The sequence below is a fragment of the Bemisia tabaci genome, chromosome 5, assembly GCF_918797505.1.
Source record: "Bemisia tabaci chromosome 5, PGI_BMITA_v3".
NCBI classification, from domain to species: Eukaryota; Metazoa; Arthropoda; class Insecta; order Hemiptera; family Aleyrodidae; genus Bemisia; species Bemisia tabaci.
This window is the reverse complement of record NC_092797.1, coordinates 7,805,335-7,829,119: the sequence shown is the minus strand read 5'-3', so window position 1 is coordinate 7,829,119 and position 23,785 is coordinate 7,805,335. Positions and strand designations below refer to the sequence as shown.

At 40.4% G+C, this 23,785-nt stretch overlaps 1 protein-coding gene across 1 annotated transcript; it reads right to left on the bottom strand.

The window, feature by feature from the left end:
* Nucleotides 1–18,488: 18,488 nt before the first annotated feature.
* Tsen2 (tRNA splicing endonuclease subunit 2) lies at nt 18,489–23,775 on the bottom strand. Its single transcript, XM_019048362.2, has 4 exons — nt 23,615–23,775; nt 22,504–22,712; nt 20,013–20,595; nt 18,489–18,927 (listed from the first exon to the last, which is right to left on the bottom strand). The coding sequence occupies exons 2-4, from the start codon at nt 22,690–22,692 to the stop codon at nt 18,677–18,679; spliced, it is 1,023 nt and encodes a 340-aa protein (XP_018903907.2). The 5' UTR covers nt 22,693–22,712; nt 23,615–23,775; the 3' UTR covers nt 18,489–18,676.
* Between the last annotated feature and the right edge of the window lie 10 nt (nt 23,776–23,785).

Below are 23,785 nucleotides of genomic sequence, written 5' to 3'. Positions count from 1 at the left end.
TCGATCATATTAGACCGCCAAATTTGAGAACGAAATGATCCCTAAGCGGTAGAAGAAGAGATTCCCGGTTTCTAGAACAAATTCCCTGATTTGTCTTTAAAATTTGCATTCCCTGATGAATCCCGGTTTTCCCCGATCTAGACACCATACCCTAGATGCAACGAGTTGTCTCATCGATGAGACCGGATTTTTCGTTTCTCATCTGGTTCTGATTAAAGTTCTCTCACCTCGTCCAAAAACTTGGATGGGATGCTGAAGCTGAAGACAAGGATACGCAATGGACCCGCACGATGTGGCCGCGAGGATGCGCAGATGAGAAGTCGCTCAATCGGATTGATAGCCTGGCTCTTCGTGACGCGCGGTGCTGCGCGTGGTATTGTTCCCTCGGCTTATTGTTTTTCGCTCTTTCAAAACGGAATGCCTCTTCTACGAATATAATAGGTCATTTGTCGCTCGAGTCGGCCATCGGGTCATCGTGCCGCCACCATGGTCCATGCATTGGCAGATCGATATTTCCCCGTTTGAAGCTGTGGTAGAGAATCGATAATTATAGATACAAATTTTTAAGAGCAGCCCAAGACAATGATAACAGTGGAAAAACAAGGATGAAAAAACGGGAAACAAGGCTAAAAATATACAAATAATGAAACCCGAGACGTTTCGACTCAAAACTGAGTCATTTTCAGTCGGAAACAATACAAATTTAAAAGAAAAAACGATGAAAAACCTGAGCCTTACATGGTGGCGGCCGGGATCTGAGAGAAACTAGCAAACTAGCGTTCGATCATTTTCGGTCATCGGTGCTGGCATCGATGTGCCTTGTTTGTTATCAATTTTCTCTTTCTCTCAGATCTCGGCCGCCACCATGTAGGGCTCAGGTTTTTTATCGTTTTCTCTTTTAAATTTTTATTGTTTCCGATTGAAAATGACTCAATTTTGAGTCGAAACGTCTCGGGTTTCATTGTTTGTGTATTTTTAGCCTTATTTCCCGTTTTTTCATCCTTGTTTTTCCACTGGAATCGATAATTAAAGTGTTCATTGCGAACACCTTCTTTATCGATCCTCTTGGACCGTAGGTTAAACGGCAGATCAATCGATACATCGCAAAGCACGCCACGCCACTGTAAAGAATCGATACTTGTTGGAGGTTGGAGCACCCGGCCCTTCCGAAAATCGATTCTCTACCGAAGGTTTAAACGGAGAAAAAATATTTTTGCCTTTTACTGCCTGTTTACTGAGAAAAATCAGTGATAATTTACTTCGTCGGAACAATAAGCAACGCTGGCATTAAACTACGGAGTGAGAGAAGCAAGTAAAGCGATTCTAGTTCGTGTCGAATGCGATAAATGCCACTTTAACGCCTGGATGCAACTATTCGGCCTCCATGGATGTCCATATTGCATACGCACAAAAGTGAAGGCGTTTGAACTGTCACGAAACTCAACGCTGCACCCGCCGCACTAACGGCGGGTTTTCTGGCTCCACTGCGAGGATCTAAAATGGTAGTGCATCATTTTTAATTCTTCGTTCATACAAAGATAGCATGAACTAAGCAGGAATAACTGAATACAGACGAAGGATGTGAGGGCTCTGTTGTGCTTCAGTTTTGATATCGCGATGAGCTAGTGCGACAATTCATGCCTAAGTAAATGATGTCTTCAAAGTATAAATGGAGAATTAAAGGCATCTAGTCATTCCGCACGACCAACAAACCTTTCAGAGGGGGTGTGACATGAAATTTTACCCTAAAACTGCAAATTTTGATGTTCAAATCTTCACATTATAAAAAGTATAGGGGTGCTTCGAGGAAAAAATTTCACGAGAAAATCAATGAAACCTCTTCTAAAACATGTATGTTCCGTATTAACATCCATATGAGGTTTTATTGCCTCACATTTTGTTCGACTTCTCTTATTGATTCGCTCCACGGAGCGCCGCTGATGAGGCGGTTATTATCAGAAATCAAAACGCCTTCAATTCCGCGCGTATGCAACACGGACATCCATGGGGCCCGAATAGTTGCATGCAGGCGTTACAATGGAATTCGTTCAGGATGCCCATCGTATACAGCACTAACTGACATGTTTTAGAAGAAGCTTTGATGGATCCTCTTGCACTTTATATCGATTCCAGCGTTGCCCATTGTGCCGATGAAGTAAACCATTGCTCATTTTTATCGCAACATTGTCAATTTTCCAAGAAATGCTTTATTTAAATGCATTACAACGTCGTTGACCCATAAAATCGTAAAAAATGCGCATGACATGTAGAGTTTTCTTAAACCTACTTGCTGCGAGATGCGGTTGCTATTTTCCAGATACGGTGACTAGAAACTGCACCGAGATGCGGGAAATTTGAAAAAGCGTGTACCAAATTACGCAAACGGTGTACTATAGAGTGGATTTCGGATTTTTTCAAAATAAGCAACGTGATTTTAGTTCTACTTTACCCCTAAAAAATATGTAAAATCACACCGAAGCAACAGAACTATTGAAAGCAAGAAGTAAAGGAAGAAGCGATTTCCGAACTTTCAAAAAGAAATGGCTTTCAAACAAGATGGCAAACATCAAGTCCTAAGACATAAAAGAAACAAATTTAAATCGCGACGAATGATGTCTAACTTTAAAATTGACAAAGCCTCTGAAAAATTAGCCAAGATACCTCTTATCGGGCATTGTAGTTTACAAACTGGCAGACACTCAGGATTTGCGATGAGAAAGTGAGCCCCGACAAAGAGCAAATAATTAATGAGCTGCTGAAAGCTCCTTTAGAGATAAAGTGTCAAAGCCCAATACCAGTGGCGTGGCGAGTTTACGATAAATCGTTGATCGATAAAATTGATCTGCGATTTAAACCTATTGAAAAGAATCGATAAACATGGTGTTCGCAACGGACACCTTAATACTCGATTCTTCACCGTAGCTTTAGATGGGGAAATATCGATAATCGATCGATCAGGCCTCGCCACTGCCAAATACACAACGACGACTTTAATCCGGCTCACAAGTTCAGTTGAATGAACTCTCACTCTCAACACGATACCGAGTGCTGGGTGCTCGTGCTATTGAAGGGACTGGGTGGAAGGAGGAATGAAACAATCGTCGGATGTACCGGGAAATCCAAAAATGCATGAAATAACTATCAACTTTTAAAATTCGACAATATTAACATGTACAATTTAAGGAGGTTACTCACAATGGAGATGTTGCATGTGTGAGGGATTTGCGATTTGACTAATGATTCTTACGTAAAAGTTCGCGAGAAGCACGATGGTGCCACTGGTTTTCTCTGAAATCATCTCCCAAGCTCAAAAAAAGCTCTCAAGTTGAGGCCAAAATGGAGGGGATATCCCACGCTATCCTGAGAGTCCACCTTTACATCTAGACAAACTCTCCATGCAAAGATAGGGAGCAAATACACTGGCAGGGTTGCCGTGTTTTCAATTTTAGAGTCCTCAAATAAAGTGGCAGCCCTGTCAATGTATTTGCTCCTTATCTTTGCATGGGGAGTTTGTCTTGATGTGGGAGTGGACTCTCAGGATAGCGTGGCAGGGCCGGATTTAGGGGGTGGCCACATGGGCCGCGACCCATGGCGGCAAGTTCTGCATTATTTTAAATGTAGGTATAAAAAGAAATCGGATTCAGAAAAAAAACTACAAACGAGATAAGGCAACAAAATGTCTTATTTCCTGAGAGTGTAGTAATTTCTATTTTGTTGTCTTTCGGTGATACAAGAGTCAGCGCGCCGCGGCGCAGAGAGCAATGATGACGAGCACTTGAGATAAAAGGAAGCGGTCGGCATTTAACTCATACCTAGTGGCGCCTACAAAACGGCGTGAATACTTCACGCATTGCGTCGAACACAGTGCGGTCAGCAGCGATCGGCGTGAAACGCATAGCGCCTACAAGACTGCATGAATACTTCACGCATTGCGTGCGAACACAGTGCGGTCAGCGCGGCGCGGAAGTGGATGTTAAAATTATTAACCCCCATTAATGTTTGTTCTTTCACAATGTTTTCGTTCATTTCTTATAAATACAGGGCATTGTCCACATAGAGATAGGTTTAGGGAACTTGATTTTTGCGTAAAGTTCCGTGAAATTTTGCTAGTAGGGTTGACAGGGCTTTCGCAAAAAATGTGTCCAACACGAGTAAACGCGTCTTATGCACCCCCTTTCCTCCGGCACGTTCACTTGATGGTTTTTTATTGATGTCTCAAAACGACTGAGAAAGCGGTGGCACAATACAGGCGGCCCATGGGCGGCAAGTAGGTAAATCCGGCCTTATAGCGTGGGATATCCCCTTCATTTTGGTCTCAACTTGAGAGCTTTTTTTGAGCTTGGGAGTTGATTTCAGAGAAAACCAGTGGCACCATCGTGCTTCTCGCGAACTTTTACAAATGTTTCAACGGGGTGGTTGCAATAAACAAATGGGGGTAAGAAATTAACGGCAAACCACGAGAGACCCTACAGTTAGTCCATCATTATTTGGACCTCGTTCAACAGCAAGAAACCAAGCCACGTCCGCAATTGCCAAATTTAATTGGGCAATTTAATTTTTTACATGAAAACGGTTGTGCGGATTTTTGAGCAAATTTCAGTGAATTTTTTGCATGGTACGAAACAAATTCTTCCAAATTTTTGAACGAATCCGCACAGACGTTTTCTTGGAAAAAATCATTGGCGGATCCAGCAAATTGGCAACACCGGATTTCCTCCATTTAAACCTACGACAATGTATCGATTCTTGAAGGGGCCAAGTGCTTCGACAAGAATCGATTATTTAGCATAGGTTTAAATGGAGGAATCCGGTGTTGCCAAATTGCTGGATCCGCCTCTATAAAAAATTGAATTGCCCGACTAAAGAGCTGGTGTGGCTTGGTTCATTTCTAACAAACTCGGTCCGTTTCTCCCTTCGTATATGACAACCACTCGTTTCAACCCATGGGGTCGCTTCATTTGCTCATCGTCTTCTTTGTCCATCGCTTTATCTATCAATTTCAAGAATCAACCCGCAGTTCACCTGTTGATCGTATTATTTTGGGGGAGGCGTGGAGACCTATACCATGCATGGGGACAGTGCTGTGATTTACCGGGTTGAATGATAGGTAACTAAGGTAGCGATGGTGCGACCGTGACACCTATCACCGTGTCGCTCGACTCTCGACCGCTCAATGTCAAACCTAACCTAACAATAGGACGTATTTACGCTAAAAGGACCTATGTGCATAGGGTTTGCTTGGAACATAGCTCCTTTCAGCGTACATACGTCCAATAGTGCCTCGGATCCTTTTAATAATATCCGAGTGTTTATTTGTGACAGTTTGATGTAGAGGAGCTCGAACCATGGCCTACATAACCCTTATTTCAAATGCGCGACCGCGAACGAACCTTTCATCCGCGGTTCCAGGATTCCGGCCAAATAAAGCGATTCTCGCGGGTTGGCAACACGGTTTTTCCTTAATTTAAATGTATGTAAAACAGTCGATTCGCTGCCTCGCCAAGAATCGATATTTATGATGGATTTAAATGGAGGAAAAAAGTATTGCCAACTTCGGAGCCCAGCTTTGGAGGTTTGAGAGGAAGCACTTGCGGCGCATTTGAACCGAGAACTTTTTTTATTTGAATCAAAAGGAACTTTCATTGAATATTTTTTGAAAAATAATTATTTTAAAATGACTGGAACCTTGATCATTTAGTTTTAAGCAACTGAAATTTTTTAGGGGAAATATTCAATGTGACGATGTGAGTTCCTTTTAATTCAACCTGCCAAGTCAGATAGCCTCGAAGGTCGCAACTCCTTTGAGGAAATTGAAGTTTCTCCTTCCAATTTTCTGGAGAATTGGACCGAGTTTATCAGAAAGGAACCAACCCACATTTTCGAAAAAATTGGGTTAAGAATGTTTTTGAGCTCCACTAGGCGTATGTTTTCTACTGCCAAAAACTAAAAATCGAAAAACAGAAATTAGCTATTGTGAAACGAGGGGTTAAAGTTTATTTCCTTCGTTGAGCCTTATGCAAGAATGACACTTAAAACGTCTTTTTCTCAGTTTCAACTCAATGTGGGTTAATTGGCTCCTCTCTAATGAACTCGGTCCAGTTGTAATCGCGAATATGATCAATCGTAATAAAAATCAAAGCCGTCCTAAAAAAGTAGTAGTAAGTAGTATCCGGATTTTCCGGGCCTGTAGACACCCTGATCTAGGTAGAACAGGCTCATCTAGAGAAAATCTCTCATTAACAGCCGGAAAAATAAAATTAATGGGGAGAAAAAATGTATGAAGTCGATACTCAAATCCTGTCAGTCCGAACTTTGTATCAACAAAGAACGCCGTGTTAGCCTTTGGACATCGCCAAATTTCGTGTGATAAAACGGAAATTTCATGGGTTTGTGATTTATTTTCCAATTTTTTAATGAATTAATTCCGGTTTCGTCTAAACTATCTGAATATTTCAAGGACAAATATTCATACTATACCTAACCGAGAAATGGACTGCATTTTGCAATTTGGAACTATGAATTTTGGCCCAGTTTAAAAACAACGTATGTGACGTTGGTGTCCCTATGCAAATACGTGTTTTTACGGATGAGTCAGAATTTATAGTCCCAAATTGCAAAATGTAGTCCAAATAATACTAATATTCTTACCATACGCACTGCACCGCTTTTGTTTGCGGAATGACGCTGTTAATTTAGAAATGTTCTATGTTTTTTGCCCACCTCCCATTTTCAAGTTAAGTACACTGTATTTTTCTTTTGTTTCACTGTTACGGATCTGCCTTTGAAAAAAATTCATTTCTGTGTTACTTTCCCTGTTTACGAAAGTTAACATTGTTTCATTGTTTTGCAGCCTCGAGGTTTCTTGACCGGACCGTCAAAGAAACAAAAGAAGAAATTTTCATGTCCTGTTTTCAATACAGAACCCCCCCCCCCCCCCAAAGAAACATAATGGGGGATTTACATGTCCTGTCTACAATACAAAGGTCCCTTTCATTGTTATGGACACGTGAGGTCCCTCTACTTCAATAAGACAAAAGGTCCCTTACGCACACACGCACACTTGGCTAATGATGTTTCAATGCCCCACCCTAAAGTTCCGTAAATCTCGGGTTTTTTGCAACTGGAAAACAAGGAAATAGTTTCTAAAATACATCGAAATTTCTAGAAAGGTCAGCGGGGTGGGATCGTTTGTGGCGAGGTTATAAAAAAGAAACCCCAACCTTAAGTTACCGCCAGTTTGAGTTCAGGAAGCGAAGTGGTTCAGTGGGTAAACAGGTCAGCGGGTCAGTGGTGTTCTATTGTAGTGGTGCAGTGCAGTGCAGTCCAGTCAGATGCCGGAATGGCAACATTTACGTTAGTTTCTAATCCGTGAGTGCACCGTATACCATCTTATTCATAACCTCCTACTGTCATTTAAAGTTTAAAATTTATATTCTGTACGATTTAAATATTTTTAAATTTCAATTTTTTCATTTCAAAATTTTTATCTGTTAAATTTTACACTTAAAATTTTTACTTTTTAAATTTTAAAATTTTTATTCTTCAATTTGATTTTTAATCTAATATTTCACATCATATTTTCTAATTTATTCAGACTCAATAGATCAATAGTACATATAAATTACTCCTACTACTATATACTTACTACTACATGTATACTTACTACTACTCATACTATACTGACTATATACCTACTTTTATATTATACATGTTATACACTATTTATCTATTTAGTTTCAAAATGTGTTAAATGTAATGTAAAATGTTAACATAAAAATCAAATTGAAAAATAAAAATTTTAATTTTAAAATTTAAAAGATAACATTTTGAAATGGAGAAGATTAAAAATTTTAAAATTGAAAGATAAAGTCTTTAAATTGTGAAGAATAGACATTTTTTCACCTATTCAAAAGCTTCACACTAACTTCTCTTTCTCATTTTTATGTATCTTTTCTGCATTGGCAAGAGATGCGATCAAACAAGAAGCAATTGTCAGCATTTTGATCACAACGAAAATTGCTTAAGGTGATTCGATGGACGCCATATTTTGTGTCAGAACGGCATGCGATATCGCATCGATTGGTTCCATTTTTTCAGCTACACGTGATTTTTCTCCAATTTTAATATCGCATAATTCTGTTGTCAGGAGACCAAAGCACTCACTTACCAATTTTAACAAAAAAATTCAACGTAATAAAGGCGTGGTTTTTTTAGAGAGAAAATATCGCATTCGAGTGCAGTTTCGATATCGGTATCGAATGTGATGTTTTTCCTCTAAAAAAAAAACCCACGCCTTTATTCCGATGAATTTCTTTGTTAAAATTGGTAAGTGAGTGCTTTAGTCTCCTGACAACAGAATTGCGATCTCAAAATTGGAGAAAAATGACGAGTAGCTGGAAAAATGGAACCAATTGATGCGATATATCGCATGCCGTTCTGACACAAAATATGGCGTCCATCGAATCACCTCAACGTTTTTATTTTTCTCTCGAATAACAAACCAGTTTTGCTCTCTTTGTTAATTCTTTTACTTTGATTTATTTTTCTTTTCAGATTATTATGAAACAAATACAGTTAAAGCAGTTTCACTTTGTTTTATTTAGTGTTTTTTGTGTACCTCATGTTATTTTTCCTCTTTTTGCATGGTTTTAGATTGGTTGAAAATGAACACTTTGTAAAGTGTTCTACCTAATTTCATTTTGCGTTTTATATTCCGTAGACATCAAACTAATTTTCTGTTGTTTATCTTTTTTTTCAGATCGGCAAGAAACGAGCACAGTGAAAGCTGTTTTATTTAGCCATTTTGTTATTTTAGTTTTATTTCAGACGCTTGCTTCATACTACTTTTTTTCTTTGACTAGACCTCCATTCACCTTTTACTAACATTTTCTCCCACTCCATTTCCAGTTAAATTGCATTTTATAATTGGGAACTACCAATTCTGACTCTATGATAAAATCACCTATCTGCATAGAGAAATCAATGATACATACGTTGTTTCTAAAAAGGAACAGAATTAGCAGTTCCTAATTGAAAAATGTAGTTTAATTGCAGGAATCAAAAAGTCACATGTTTATTATTGAATTGCAAATTGACTATTTTTAAGTTGTAAAAATTAACATAGCTTTTGTCATAATTCATTAGGAAATACCAAGCCATTTTTAATCACTCTGCAATTTAAAATCACTTTAAAATGACTAATTGGTCGCTCACGGAACAAATGGCGAAAGAGAAGACAATACCTAGTAAAAATTAGCTTCATCACATTCCAAATAAGTACTTATTTTTGCATTAGAATATTAAAGGGCATCAGTTTTACCACATTGATTTTACACGATAAAACTTTTTTTCCCACTTCATTTTTTATTTCCACGTTAGGTTAAGCTCCAACTAATCATTCGTTTTTTTTTATTCTTAGTTTGTTTCAGGTCTGCAAAAAACAAAGAAAATTCTCCGCATGATGAGCCATTGAAGACGGAAGTAGTGCCCTCCAAAATGTGTACTCATTCGCTCTATCGTATCCTTGACTTGAATGCCTTGAAAATTATTTGCAATTCCTTCAGTTCTGCATAGTTCTCGTGTGATATTATCGAACAATATTGCATTCAACTGAAAGTAATTGAACTGGATCGTGTAAAAAGGAGTTATCGTTTTCGGTTCATTGAGACATGAATGTCATACATTTTTCTAAATGAGCAGAACAATTAGTTCCTTTTTGCGTAATACAGTTCAGTTACTCTACAGCTGAATGCAAACTTGCAATTCCAGTTTTATGCAACTTGTTTGCGCTTAATGTGGGAAAACCTCAAAGAAACAAGAAACAATGTAACATGGTGGTAAAATGGTCTGCGCCCACACGGTTTTGCATGGAAAATAAGGCAAAAAAGTTCAAAAGTTCGTTTTGGCCTTGTTTTCCCCGCACAATAGTGTGGACCCAGCACTATTTTACCACCTTTTAGAAATTAACGCAGCATGATGAAGTCCTAAAGCAATACGGAACTGCACTTTAAAGTTAAAGAAAATAGTACCTAAATTTGATAAATTTTGACGAGAGATAAATGGACGTATGTACGCTGAAAGGAAGTACGTTGCATTGTTGCATGCAACTATCGTGCAAATAGTTCCTTTCAGCATACATAAGTCCAGTTTAATAATGGATGAAAATGGGATAGAACTTTTAACTACACTGGAAAAAAAACACATTGTATCTATAGTGCAGACTTTTGAAAACATTGACAAGAAAAAGTACTCTTAATTCAATCAGATTTAAGCTTGAATTATAAGGAAATCCGCTCAAATTGGCTTGGTTCTTGATTTAAGCTTAAATCTGATTGAATCAAGATTGAATCAAGAGTATTTTTTCATGTCGATGTTTTTAAGAGTTTGGACTCTAGATCCGACGTGTTTTTTTTTCCTGTGTACGTGGATATGGGATTAAATAGAAATGTAGAAGACAGTTTTGTCACATGTTGCCAATCTTACTCATAATTCTTGATTTTCTTTGCTTGTTTCAGATGCGGCTGAAGAAACGGGCTTGGGGGGAGGCATCGCTGAGGGGGGGAGGTTCCCAGGGAAGGGGGGTTCGTGGGGTTGGGAAGTATCGCGGAGTAAGGATTCCCAGGGGGAGAGTCCCGGGGAAAGGGGGGTCCGTGGGGTTGGGTGCTGGATCGCGGAGTAGGGTTTCCCAAGGGGGTTCCCGGGGAGAGGGGGGGATGTCCGTGGGGTTTAAGTAGGATCGCGGAGTAGGGTTTCCAAGGGGGGCGGGGCCGCGGAGTAGAATCACGGGGGGAGGAGTAGGATTTTTTTTTTTTTTTTTCCCGCGACTGGCTTGCTGAGATCCTCCGGGGCGTTACGTCCCGGGGTCCGCCGTCGCCGGCAGGGGCGCCCGTCAGGACCCCGTGGGTCCGTTGGGCGTCCCTGCCCCCGACCCCCCGCGAGGGGGGTCTTTGCCCCCCCCGTAAGGGGGGGCTTTTTCCCCCCTCGCGGGGGGTCGGGGGTGGGGGCGCCCAACGGACCCTTATGGGGTCCCGGCGGGCGCCCCTGCCGGCGACGGCGGCTCCGGGGCGTTGCGCCCCGGAGGATCTCAGCAAGCCACGAGTGGAAAAAAAAAAAAAAAAAAAAAAAGGGAGGAGGTGGGAAAGGAACCCGGGGGCTGGAAGCCGGGGTTGGGGCACGCCGCCAACGTTTCGGGATCGTCGTGCCGGGATCATCGTACCGGGATCGTGGTACCGGGATCATCGATTTTTTTTTTTTTTTTTTTTTTTTTTTTTTTTTTTTTTTTTTTTTTTTTTTTTTTTTCTTCTTCTGTTTCAGGTGCTGCTGCCGCCGCTGTTCCCGCAACCGAAGGTAAGCTACCGTTATATTTCTCCTCGTTACTAAACAAGGGTTGCAGCGGGCACTACTTCCGTCCTCTATGAGCAGAGCTGCTTTTCAGCAGAATCAAAAACGGCATGGAGCAGAGGAAGCTGGAGCTGCGTCAGCGTTGGTAAGTGTACTATCCCCCCCCCCCCCCCCCCCCCGTGGATTAGGGCTCATGGCGACACCACGTTAAAAAAAACGCGCCGAAAGCTCTACCTCCAGGAGCAGTACCGTATCTTACCTGATCGAACTCTCCTAAGGTGGTGTGGAAACGAGCTTTTCAAAAGTGGTTACCCCATTCCTTTTTCGAGTTGTGGATTATATACTGCCGTGCGAAGGAAAAACGCCGTATGAACCTTCAGGCGTTGCCAAATTTCCTTCGATAAAATGTGAATTTCCTTGTAAACTTATGCATATTTTCCTCTCAATTTTTCAGATAATTTTGTTCGCAATTTCACCTAAAGTTTCTGAAAATTTCAATATTCACAGCTTTCCTCAAAACAAAATATTTTATAGGAGGAAATTTGGCAATTCTCGAATGTTCATACAGTGTTCTTCTTCAGCACGGCAGTATAGCTTCATGGCGATACAATGAAAAAAATAACTGAGTAACGTCAAAACCTGAGAATCTTTTAGTTGAACCGTGCGAAACGGAAATTTTCAGGTGAAAGCCGCACTAAGCTGAAGGAAGTGTGAATTTTTTCTTTATTATGTGAAGAGCTGAAATTCAAAACCTGGTAAGTTCCATCAGGTGTTGCTGTGATTGGGCAACAGTTTCTATAAGGCAAAATATAGATGAAAGTTCCTCATGAAAATTCGATGAAGGAAAGGCATGGGATCTTTTACGCTGAGGAGCAATATGCATATTTTAGCAACAACTTGCGATGACACTTGACAGGTTTTGAACTTCCACTCTTCATGTCTAATTGCGAAAAAGACGTACCTCAATTTTAAGGGGATTCAATGGACGCCATATTTTGTGTCAGAACGACGCGCGATATATCGCATCGATTGGTTCCATCTTTTCAGCTACTCGACATTTTTAGATCGCAGTTCTGTTGTCAGGAGACTAAAGCACTCACTTACCAATTATTACAAATAAATTCAACGTAATAAAGGCGTGTTTTTTTTAGAGAGAGAAAACATCGCATTCGATACTGATATCGAAACTGCACTCGAATGCGATATTTTCTCTCTAAAAAACCACGCCTTTATTTCGTTGAATTTATTTGTAAAAATTGGTAAGTGAGTGCTTTAGTCTCCTGACAACAGAATTATGCGATCTTAAAATTCGAGAAAAATGACGAGTAGCTGAAAAGATGGAACCAATCGATGCTATATATCGCATGCCGTTCTGACACAAAATATGACGTCCATCGAATCACCTTAACGTTTAAAAACCTCCGATTCTATTTTATTCTCTACATGGACTATTACCTAATCAAAATGTTTCAGTGAGTTGGAATTAGGAATTTAAGCTAGAAGTTGGAATTTTAGCTAACGTGCGTGAAAAATCCAGAGAACTGGAAATCTCAATACGGAGGGAAAAAGCTCATATATAAGCACAATCTTCCGTCGAAGAGATACGCTGTTTGGAGCAACACTAGTTACGACCACTCGGGAGCGGGAAGGCAACTGCAGACGCGTTTCGGGTCTAATTACAGGGTTGCCAGCCAAATTATTTTTTTTCCATTCCCTGACTTTTCCCTGACTTTCCAATATTTTCCCCTGACTTTTAAGTATGGATCTGACGCAGTTTGTTAAAGTGAAAATGAGCATGAAAATCCCGCAACGCGAGCCCGAGACCGCCCGCGCCTAATTCCACGAAAAATCAGAAAAATCCCTGACCAACACCGAAATTCCCTGACTTTCTCCGACTTTTCCCGGTTGATTTTTTCCCCTGACTTTTCCCGGTTTTCCCAGTTTTCCCGGTCGCTGGCAACCCTGTAATTAGGACCTTGCTCACTGCTGCGCATCAGCCACCAGAATTTTCTGCTACCAATTAATAGCAGAAAATTCTGGAGGCTGCGCTGCAGGAAAATTTGCATTGCTTCACCTGAAAGTGCTTAAAGAGATCATTTCGCAGTATTTTTTATGATTTTTTTCTGATATGGGAAATAGTATAAAAATAGATTTGAAAGTGAGAAAACGCACCGCCTAGAGACGTCATTTAGGGTCATTTCACATTTAAACACACGTGTTTTAGCAGGTTAGACCATTTTGTCATATCTCCTCCAATAATTGTTCAATATCCATGAACCAAGGGCATCTTCGTGTTCAGTTCCCTCAGTAAATTCCACTTAAACACGGAATTCATCAAATTCAAGACACCTGCAAATTCTCCTATTAGACCCGAAACGAGTCTGCAGTTGCCTTCCTGAGTGGTCGTAACTAGTGTTGCATCAAACAGCGTATCTCTTTGAAGGAAAATTGTGCTCATATGAGCTTTATCCCTCTGTATTGAGATTTCCAATTTTCTGAATTTTTAAAGCACGTTGGCTGAAACATTCCAACTTACTTTCTTACGACCTGTGCGTCTACCGCAATCAGTTTGTGCAAAATTTTTCCTTGAAATCTTCTATGACTTGTTTAGAATGAGTGACAAAATTATTTTTATGGAGTAAGTATCACAATAGAAACTGTCAACTGGTTCTCCTTTAAAAAATAAAACATGATCTGAGACTTTTATCGTCGAAATCTGAAAAATGCGTTTCTCCATTTCAGTCATCAAAATGTGACCGTCGACTGGAAAATGGACCTTGGTCAACGGAAGCGAAAGTTTCAGTAGAGCGATTTTTGCAGAATTGGGGTAAAAAATCAGATTTGGAGGTTCTCTCCATAGCCCTAGAGATTAATTGAGGCGTCTAGAAACAAACGCGGCAATCTAGTTGTCCTCTTTTAAAAAACGTGCAATCATTATAATTTCAATAATGAAAGATATTGAGAGTCTCTCTCTCCATGTTCATGTTTTCTGTTATCAAGCGAGAAAATTTAGACAATTTAACAGCTAGACGTTTTGATTGTTCCGCACAGAAAATTAATATGACCACACAATTTTTGGACAGGGCAGTGGAGATCGCCCCTAGACGTTTTAGTTGTTTCGCACAGAAAATTAATATGATCATACAATTTTTGGATAGGGCAGTGGAGATTGCCTCTTTTGGTTCTAGACGCTTCAATTTACGACCGGTCAAATTCGTGACCTTAACATGGTAGATCAGAATATTAGCTCTCCTTAAAACTACGTTCCTTGCGGAAGATCCTCACTCCATCTTCGCTATCTCTTTACCTACAACAGGCTGCCGAGATTGGTTCCACCAATTTGGCTTGATGGAAGACCTGCTGGATGCTCAGAGGAGGCCAGATATCTTGGTGTAACACTCGACGTTAAATTGCGTTGGGCAGCCCACATCAAGAAAAAGAGACGTGAGCTCATGATAAAAAACTCTAAGATGCGTTGGCTTCTTAGGTGTAATTCCAATTTATCTTTAGATAATAAAGTTCTCCTTTATAAGCAGGCCCTCAGGCCAGTGTGGTCCTACGGCTGCCAGCTCTGGGGGTGTGCGGCTAATTCTAACATTAAAATAATTCAAAGGGCCCAGAATTCTGTTCTGCGACGGATGGTGGGGGCGCGGTGGTATGTTAGGAACTCTGACATCCATCGGGACCTCGGCATTGAGAGCGTCGGAGCAGTAATTCGGCGAACAGCCACCAGATACGAAGAACGACTTTTGGCCCATCCTAATGAGGAAGCCATCAGATTACTAGATAACAGTGAGCAGGCATTTGAGGCGCCTCATGAGGTTATGCTGTACAGCATCAACTCGTAGCTTCAGCATCAATGCCGTATGCCCAGGTAGCGGCCGTTCGGGCATACGGCTCCGAGCCTGATGCGCTCAACCTGCCGGCCGCCGGCTTCGGGCATTGAAGCCCGATGCTGGAGAGCCGACCGAGCCAGCCTCAAGCGCTGATGCTGAGGTTTGATGCTGGCTCATGGGCCTCAGCCTCTGAGGCCGGACCGTCGGCTTGCGGCCCGATACGGCCTTAATTTTCGGACCCGCCACCCAGCTTATTACCGACGGGGCTGTCCCAGAAGACCGCGACCCTCGGACTCGGCGATGAATTCGCGGAACACCCCTTTGTCTTGGCGGCAGCCCACGCCTCGCCGAGAAGTTCTTAGAAGTGGACGCCGAGGAAGGGTGTTAGCCGACCGGCAGCCGGGCCCGGGGCGCTGGCGTCCGACGCGTCTGCTAATTGAAGCCGCTAATTTTGATGCTGGACTCAGCATCAAAACTGATGCAGCATCAGAAAAGGAGCCGGGAGTCGGCTTCACCAGGTGAAGCCGCCTCAACGGCATATGCGCTCCCCCGGCGCACTGATCGAAGCGGCATGAAAGTCCGCGCCGGGCCTCCGCCTCGCGCGCCGATGCGGCTCCGTTTATGATGCTCCCTCAAACCTCAGCTCTAAATCCCTGACAGTGAGGAACTACGGAGGCTCAGAAGGCGCAAACCCTTTGAGCTGGCAACCGTAGTACCCGATTAACCCCCATATATCATCGTAAAATCCCTTGATTGAGGGTGGCTTTAAACTATAGTGATATGTTTGGTATTATTCTTAGTATGTCTTAATTTTTTTTTTTTTTTTTTTTTTTTTTTTTTCTTTTTTTTTCCTGTACAAAGTATATGGTATCAAAATTTCACTGTTAAATGTTAGGTTTATACTCATCACTGTGTGGTTAGTATAATGCTGTTCCGGTTGTTCGGGGTCGGACACCGCAGATACTCGTCCGCGATGCTCGTCCCAGGGCATCCAAGTTAGGAAAAAGTCTGTATAATTGTATATATTTTCAGTCGATAGCCGTTATTCATTTTTAAGTTACATCTAAATATCTTATTTCTGTACAGAAGTTGATATGTTTAATAAATAAAAAAAAAAAAAAAAAAAAAAAAAAAAATCTTCGCTATCTCATTTCTCCAGTTTCACGTGACCATTTTTGATTTTAGGCTTCGGACAAAAATTGCGTTGGTAACCAATCCCTCATCCGCAAAAAATCCAGTTTTGAAGGAGAGCTAAAATTCTGCTCTGTCATGTTTAGGGCACGAAATAAACAGTTTTCAGATAGTCTCGCCTCTCCAAAGAAGACGACCACATTGTTTTCTATCCATTAGCGGATCCAGCAAATTGGCAATATTGTTTTTTCTCCATGTAATTCAATGGAAATGATTGTTTTCTTTCCATTTAAACCAATGGAAATGATTGTTTCCTCTCCATTTAAACCAATGGAAATGTATCGATTCATGGAGGCCCGGTGCTCCGACAAGAATCGATTATTTAACATAAGTTTAAATGTAGGAAACCCGGTGTTGCCAAATTGCATCATCCGCTTTTGTTTTCTATATCGTCGCGATAATTGCCTCAAATCCCGCTCATCCGGCTCAGTATTGCGAATTTTGAATTGAAAATTAAATAAAAAAGTAAGTAAGTAAGTTTAGTTTAGTCTTAAATTAATGATTGAAAGAGCGCTAACGCTCTTTACAACTTCACTCGGAGCTCACAGTAACGTCTGCTGCCGTGCGAAGTCGCTAGCAGGATGCTCTCATCTCTCTGTGAGGAAAATTAATTATTTTTTGAGGTGTGGGTCTGATTTGTGAACAATTTTCTCGATTATCAAATTTTCAATGACTGGTCAACAACAAGAGCTTTATCGAAGGAAACATTCTTGAATCATGCAAAATATTTTTCTATTGTCAAAATCATGCGGAATACCTACGGAGTGTCTCCTATCCCAAGTAGCATAAGTTGCAATGAACTGAAATTACATGATAAAATTATTACTCCAGCGTCGAAGTGTTGTGTAGGTTGCCTATTTATTGATAGAAGGGGCACGGCTTATTGAAATTTATTGCAAAATTATTGAATTACTCATTGATGAAATTGAAATAAGTTCACTATATTCTATTCACCATTAACTGTATTCACCGAGAGAGTCCAAATCATCGTTCATTGGTTTGATGATCGAGTGAGATAAATGTGGGTTCTTGAATAAGTGGAATTAATAGTAGTGGTGAGTAGTGGCAAAATAGAAGGCGAACCCAAAGTAGACGATACCGAGAAGACCACACGTCTTGCATGAATTCAGAAATCAAAGAGAGATAAGTGTTTGTTCTGCACGGCAACGCTACTGGCAAAAGTTCACGGAACTTTGCGCGAAAGGCAAGTTCCGTAAACCTATCTCTGTGTAGACGAGGCCTTCCATTTATAAGAAATGAACGAAAAAATTATGAAAGAACAAAAATAAATGTGGCTTAATAATTTTAACTTCCGCCGCCACGCCGTGCTGACCGCACCGTGTTTGACGCAATGCTTGATGTATTCCTACAGTCTTGTAGGCGCTATGCGTTTCACGCCGATCGCTGAGCTGAGCGCATTGTGTTTGACGCAATGTGTGTAGTATTCATGCAGTCTTGTAGGCGCTAATATGTGTTACATGTCGACCGCCGCGCCGAGGGCTTCTCTTTTTCATATCAAGACCTCGTTATCATTGCTCTCTGCGCCTCCCTCGCCGCGCCGCAATTCCTCGTTATCATTGCTCTCTGCGCGTGTTTTGACTCTCCTAATTAAAGGTGCCGTCTCTTGTATCACCGCAAGACGACAAAATTAGAAATTACTATACTCTCAGGGAGTGAGAGATTTTGTCGCCGTTTCTCTTCGTAATTTGTTTTCTCAACCCGATTTTTTTTTATACCTACATCTAGAAAAATTGCAAAATTTGCCGCCATGAGCCGCGGCCCATAAGGCCACCCCCTAAATCCGGCCCTGCTCGATGATCAAGTTTATCGGGCGAGATAAATGTGAGGTCACGTTTATAGGGGTAATTTCAACATTTTGTCTTATACATTTTATTGGTCTTGGAGGAGATACGATATGTATTGGATGATACGATATGAAACTAATCAAAACCTTAAAATTGAAACACCAAAAATAATTAATTACTAGCCACTTAATTAAGAATCCTATTTGTGGTTCCTTATAGGTTTGATTTTCAGGAAATTGAAAGCGAACTGAAAGTGGACGGTATCTACCGAGAGACACATTGTTCATTGACTTAATCGAATTAAATTTTTGTTCGATTAATATTTCTATTCTCTTTATTTTCTACGTACATCTATTTACATTTTTTTTTAACGATTCGCCTGAGTAAGATAAAATATTACAAAATTTTATAAATTTTACAAAAACAACAAATTAAAAGGTGTGTCAAGCGATGCAGATTTCTTGCAGAGTTTGAAAACACCTGTGAGTTTCAATTGATGTGGTATCAGCTTCCAGACGGAGCGACCTCACTGGTAGGCACCCACCTCCTGTAAAGGGTCTCGGTTATGGATGCTGCTAACATACTCTCTAGAGTTATTTCTCCCTGAATCGACACGGATGCGATGATGAGTTCTTTGTTAACGGAACCGGCCAACCTGTTCAATCCCATCAAAGTGGTCCACGACATCGAGTTCCCTTTGTCGACGACGATTATGAAAGATGCATGGTAATACGGCGGCCCTTGTTTGTAGAGAACTGGAAAGAGGAACGAAAATTTTCGTTGATTTAAACCCAGTTAATTCAGCACTAAGCTACGTGATAAAGCACGCGAAAAACTGTAGTCGCAGTAAATTGCTTGAACTTGAGACGAAGGGAGACAATCTATCTTAATCTGTCGCTGGAAAAAAAAACACATTGGATCTAGAGTCCAGACTCTTAAAAACATCGACAAGCAAAAATACTCTTGATTCAATCAAATTTAAGCTTAAATCAAGAACCAAGCCTCTTAATTTGAGCGGATTTCCTTTTGATTTAAGCTTAAGTCTAATTGAATCAAGAGTCCTTTTTCTTGTCAATGTTTTCAAGAGTCTGGATGCTAGGTCCAATGTGTTTTTTTTTTTTTGTTTTTTTTCCAGTGGTTAAGTTCCGCAAAATTTTGTTTCGAAAGGGCTGGACGGACAATATTTTACGACAAAGAGCATCAAACAGAGTACTCTGTGCTACGACTTAAGTTCTGTTCTCACAACAGAAAAGTTTTGAAAGTATAACGAATAAAGGGTAGGAGCCATGTGAACAGAAGGTTCTGTCATCAGCACTGACTATTTTTCTGCGCGTGGCTCACTCATAAAAGCACCTATCTGCATTAGGGAACTAATGACACTTATGTTGTCTCTGGAATGAGTCAGAAATAAAGTTTCTTGATGCAAAATGTGGTCCGAATCTGCTGAGAGATGTCTTCAAAAATTATAATCAAATCTCATGTTAAACTTCCAATTATTTAGCGGTTTCTGTTTGTCTACACGACTAAGGCCAATGAACTATATCTAGAGTGCGCAAGCTCTCAAAAAAAAAAAAACTTTTGTACTCGTGTATTAAAGTGTCCACGTCAATGCAATCAAAAATCTCCTTCATTTTATGGTGACGCAATTTTACCTACTTGGATGTATCACGCGTTTCGCTCTTTTCAACTTTTCTAATAGTGCATTCAAGTCTCTAAGTCCGCCAAAAGTCTCCTTCAATGTGTGGATACGCAAATATATCTACTTGGAAGTCAAAATAGTCGTATCACATGTTTTACCCTATCCAACTTTCCTACTCTGCATTCAACTGAAAATACTTACGAAAATCTCCGCCAAATTTGATTCCAGACTTGACGATCCAGCCTTTGGAACGAAAATGGTGATACGCCACGTACTTGTAAGCGAAATCCGCATCTTTTTTCGCGAAAGCCGCGAACAACTGGGCATGGTCCAGGACATCTTCCGCGTCGGTCAAGACTGTCAAGCAACCGAGGGCGTAGCTTAGAAAAAATGCCTCCACGAAATCAAAATTCAGCACTTTGCTGTCATCCGAAAAGCCGTCCAGATCTTGGACGAGTTCGTCAACATCCATCATTCCATCATCGGGATCTATTCCCTCCTCGGTACCATCCCCTTCTTCTTCGCTATCACTGACATCAACGGTCATTCCGGAATCAACGATTTCATTTGAAGGCGTTTTTTCGATTGCGCTACTACTTTCTTTTTCAGAAGACTTCTCCACCCCCGATTCGTGTGTTTTATCGGACAAACACTCGTCTAGATTAGGCGCTGCCTTGGAGATTATTAACTGGTCCCAGTTCTTTCTGCGCTTATTTAGTTTCGTGGGTTGCTCCGTTGGTTTGGTTTTTTTCCTGTCGAAGCACGCACTTCGTCCGAAAAACCCCTGCAAAATTAAGACAGCCAAATTTTAATTTCTTCCGTTGTTTTCAATGGGCCAGTTACGCTGGTTACAGAATAGTGTGTTAATGCTTGATTCTTCTAGATTAGCTAAAAATAAGAAGATCTGTCCACGCAGCAACTTTCTATGTTGAATATTAACCGAGATATCGTCCTTTGAAAAGTCGGGATTTTGACGTCACCCACCGCGGTAGTGCATTGCATAACATGGTATGTACTACCTAACGCGGTGGATGACGTCATAAATCTAGTTTTTCAAGGCGCGATATCTGGGTTAATATTCAACGTAAAAAGTGGTTGTTTGGAGGGATCTTAATATTTTTAGCTGATCTGCAAGAATAAAGCATCAAAACACGATTCTGTGACCAACGCAACTGGCCCATTATGCTCAACGAATGTCACCGTTATGGGCCGAAAGTTAGATTCCCCCCTTAATTTTCTTACGAACATAGCTCGGAAAAAAAAGAGATTGAAACAGTTTTGATACCATAAAGACAGTGTGGAGAGGAGGGGCCCCCGTGAGAATTGGAAAAATGGAAGATCCCTGACAGATTTTTTTAAAATTTTCATTATTGCGGTGTTACAGCTAGGGAATAGTGCGATTTACTTGCAAGAGGGCGGAATGGGAATTTTATTTTAAGTCTTTAGAATTAAATATTTATGAATATTGATCAAATCTGAGAGAGGTCAAATTGAAGCTTGGGAAAGCCTTGTCATTTTCTGTACCCTTAATAGGTACCATACTTTTGATTGCTATTTGATACAGAAATAAAGTGTAATTACTTTCATCCGTACTTTAATGACAATAAAGAGAGTTAATTTTAAACTGACGACACGGACAATCCTGATTGGGTGTACTTAGAGGGTTTCCATGGTGCCCAAACGCAAAAATCAGGCCTGAGAGAGGGTCGATTTACTATCGACTTAGTTGAAAAAGCAAAATTGGAAGGAAAAAGTCGATATTGAATTCGTTGCTTTACAAAACTGATGAACAAATGGAGGCATTGACAGTCTGAAATTGATGACAAATACAGTTCGATGTGCGCTAAAACAGAATTCACGGGATTCAATTTTCATAAAATGTTCTGGAGAAAGCCGCCTGGAGTCTAGACCCCCCCTCCACCCCAATCTTCAATCATCATGTACCTTTGGCCCACAAAAGCACAAGAGATCTGTGCCATCAATGATGAGCAAACAGGTTCACATGTTAAGGATATACTCAGACAAGTGTTTTTTCAGAAATATATAAAATATCTAAGATGAGACAATTTAGTAAGGTCATCATATCTTCGATTTCAGCTAAAACCTTCACTCTTCCGTAGCAAAAAAAAATGTTATGAGCAGAAACATGAATAAAACAAACATACAATATACAAATAATGAACATGCATTCATACAATGAATAAAACAAACATCGAACGTCATGTCATACTTGTCTTTATCAGTGTTCGAAACACATGCCGGCCAAACTGCAATTTGCCAGTAAGAAATTGTTTTCGGCCGCTAAGAAGTGAAACTAGCAGCCAAGCCTTAGCCGCTAAAAAATCGTTTTTGGGATTTTTCGGCGAGTTCTGCAAGGTGACACATCATGTGTAATCAATTCTTCCCTGCCGTCTTCGTCAAGTTTCGTGACGCATCGGGTCTTGTCGAAACATTGCTGGGTGGTTCTGTATGTGGCTTCAACATAAATGGCATTTGGCTATTCAATGGGGTATTCCAGACTCAAGGCATTTCGAAAGAGAAATTTTTTATTTTGACACCTGAGAAATCTGAGATGGTCCCTAAGAGAAAAAGTTGCTGGCCAAAGGCTGCTAAGACTTCATGCCGAGTTTCGAACACTGATCTTACTGTATCTGATAATGCAACACGCAAAAGAATCAGGCGAGGAACTCACCGCATTATGAAGGCCTCTGATATCATTCTCCTCGGTTACAGCCACACAATTTTCTTTAAGTGTACCAATGTAACAAGGCCACAGATTTTTTATTGTTTCTTCTGATAGATCACCGACAATTATAGGCAAGGGCTGACTACGAGCTCTAGGAGGAAACTTCTTTGGAATGGGCTCATGAAATTCAATCATCTCGTTGCCCAACGAATGAACTGAAATAAAATAAAAAAAAATTAATTAATGACTGCAAGATATGTTCTAGGAGATTATAACAGGGATCATTAAATCAAGGGTGTCTGGGCCTGAATTTCGTTGACCAGCCAAGCGTAAGTTGCAGTCGGCTTGAACTGCTCAAAGGTCGAGCGTTCGCTCTCTATAAAGAATTTCTACCCCAATGATTTTCAGTCATTTTCTCCAAATTTGCAGTCAAATGTAGATCAAGAAAAGTCAGGCCCTGAACAGACACTCACTACTTTTAAACTTGTAATGTTCCGACCGTAGTTCTATGTTTGGAACCAAGATTAACTCATAAGAACTGGATATAATTTATACTATTACACAACTTGCCCTTGTTCTACACAATTATTAAATTTATTTCCTAAGTAGTTTGTGATATTAAACAATTTTAGCCTTGCCAATATGCGTGACCAGTTCATGTTCAATAGAGAGACTGAGACATTTACTTCAAGAACGTTTTGAGAAATGAATTTTACTTTACTTATTTAAGATTCCATAGTAAGGGCAAACAATTGAGTAAAACTGAAATGTACATGGCTTGCTAAAACATCATCTGAGACTTGAAGAAAACGAAGGTTGACTTGCCCAGTGATACTGTTGATAATAATGGGGCATTTTGAAAATTGATTTTCAGAGCGCACTATAAGCCACATGTCCATCTATCATGGGACTAACTTAAAACTACCAGAACGAGATACAGTTGAAAGGAGACTGATGTACTATTTTAAATTAAGCTTGCAACCCAACCAAAACATCAGATGATCAGACTTTAAAAACACAAATTACTAAAGCGCAGAAGTTTTGCTTAGAGAGGAACAGTTGGGACGCATATGTAACTTATGGCATTATTTAAATAAAGGGAATTTAGATTACTCACATTGTTAGGTGAGACAATTTTTAATGTATGACTCGCTGGTTTATGAATGAAACTGTCACCAAGGTAAAACATAAAACATTCACACAATTTCATTGGGAAACGAGTCAAAAAATTGAATGAAAAACACCAAAACGCCAAAACATAACCTTTTTTGCCGCGCAACCGCATTCA

Coding starts and splice junctions, on each gene's coding strand:
- Tsen2 (XM_019048362.2), bottom strand. CDS start 22,692: ATGATTGAATTTCATGAGCCCATTCCAAAGAAGTTTCCTCCTAGAGCT. Junction 20,596..22,503: donor TCAGAGGCCTTCATAATGCG/GTGAGTTCCTCG, acceptor TTAATTTTGCAG/GGGTTTTTCGGACGAAGTGC. Junction 18,928..20,012: donor CAAATTTGGCGGAGATTTTC/GTAAGTATTTTC, acceptor TCCTCTTTCCAG/TTCTCTACAAACAAGGGCCG.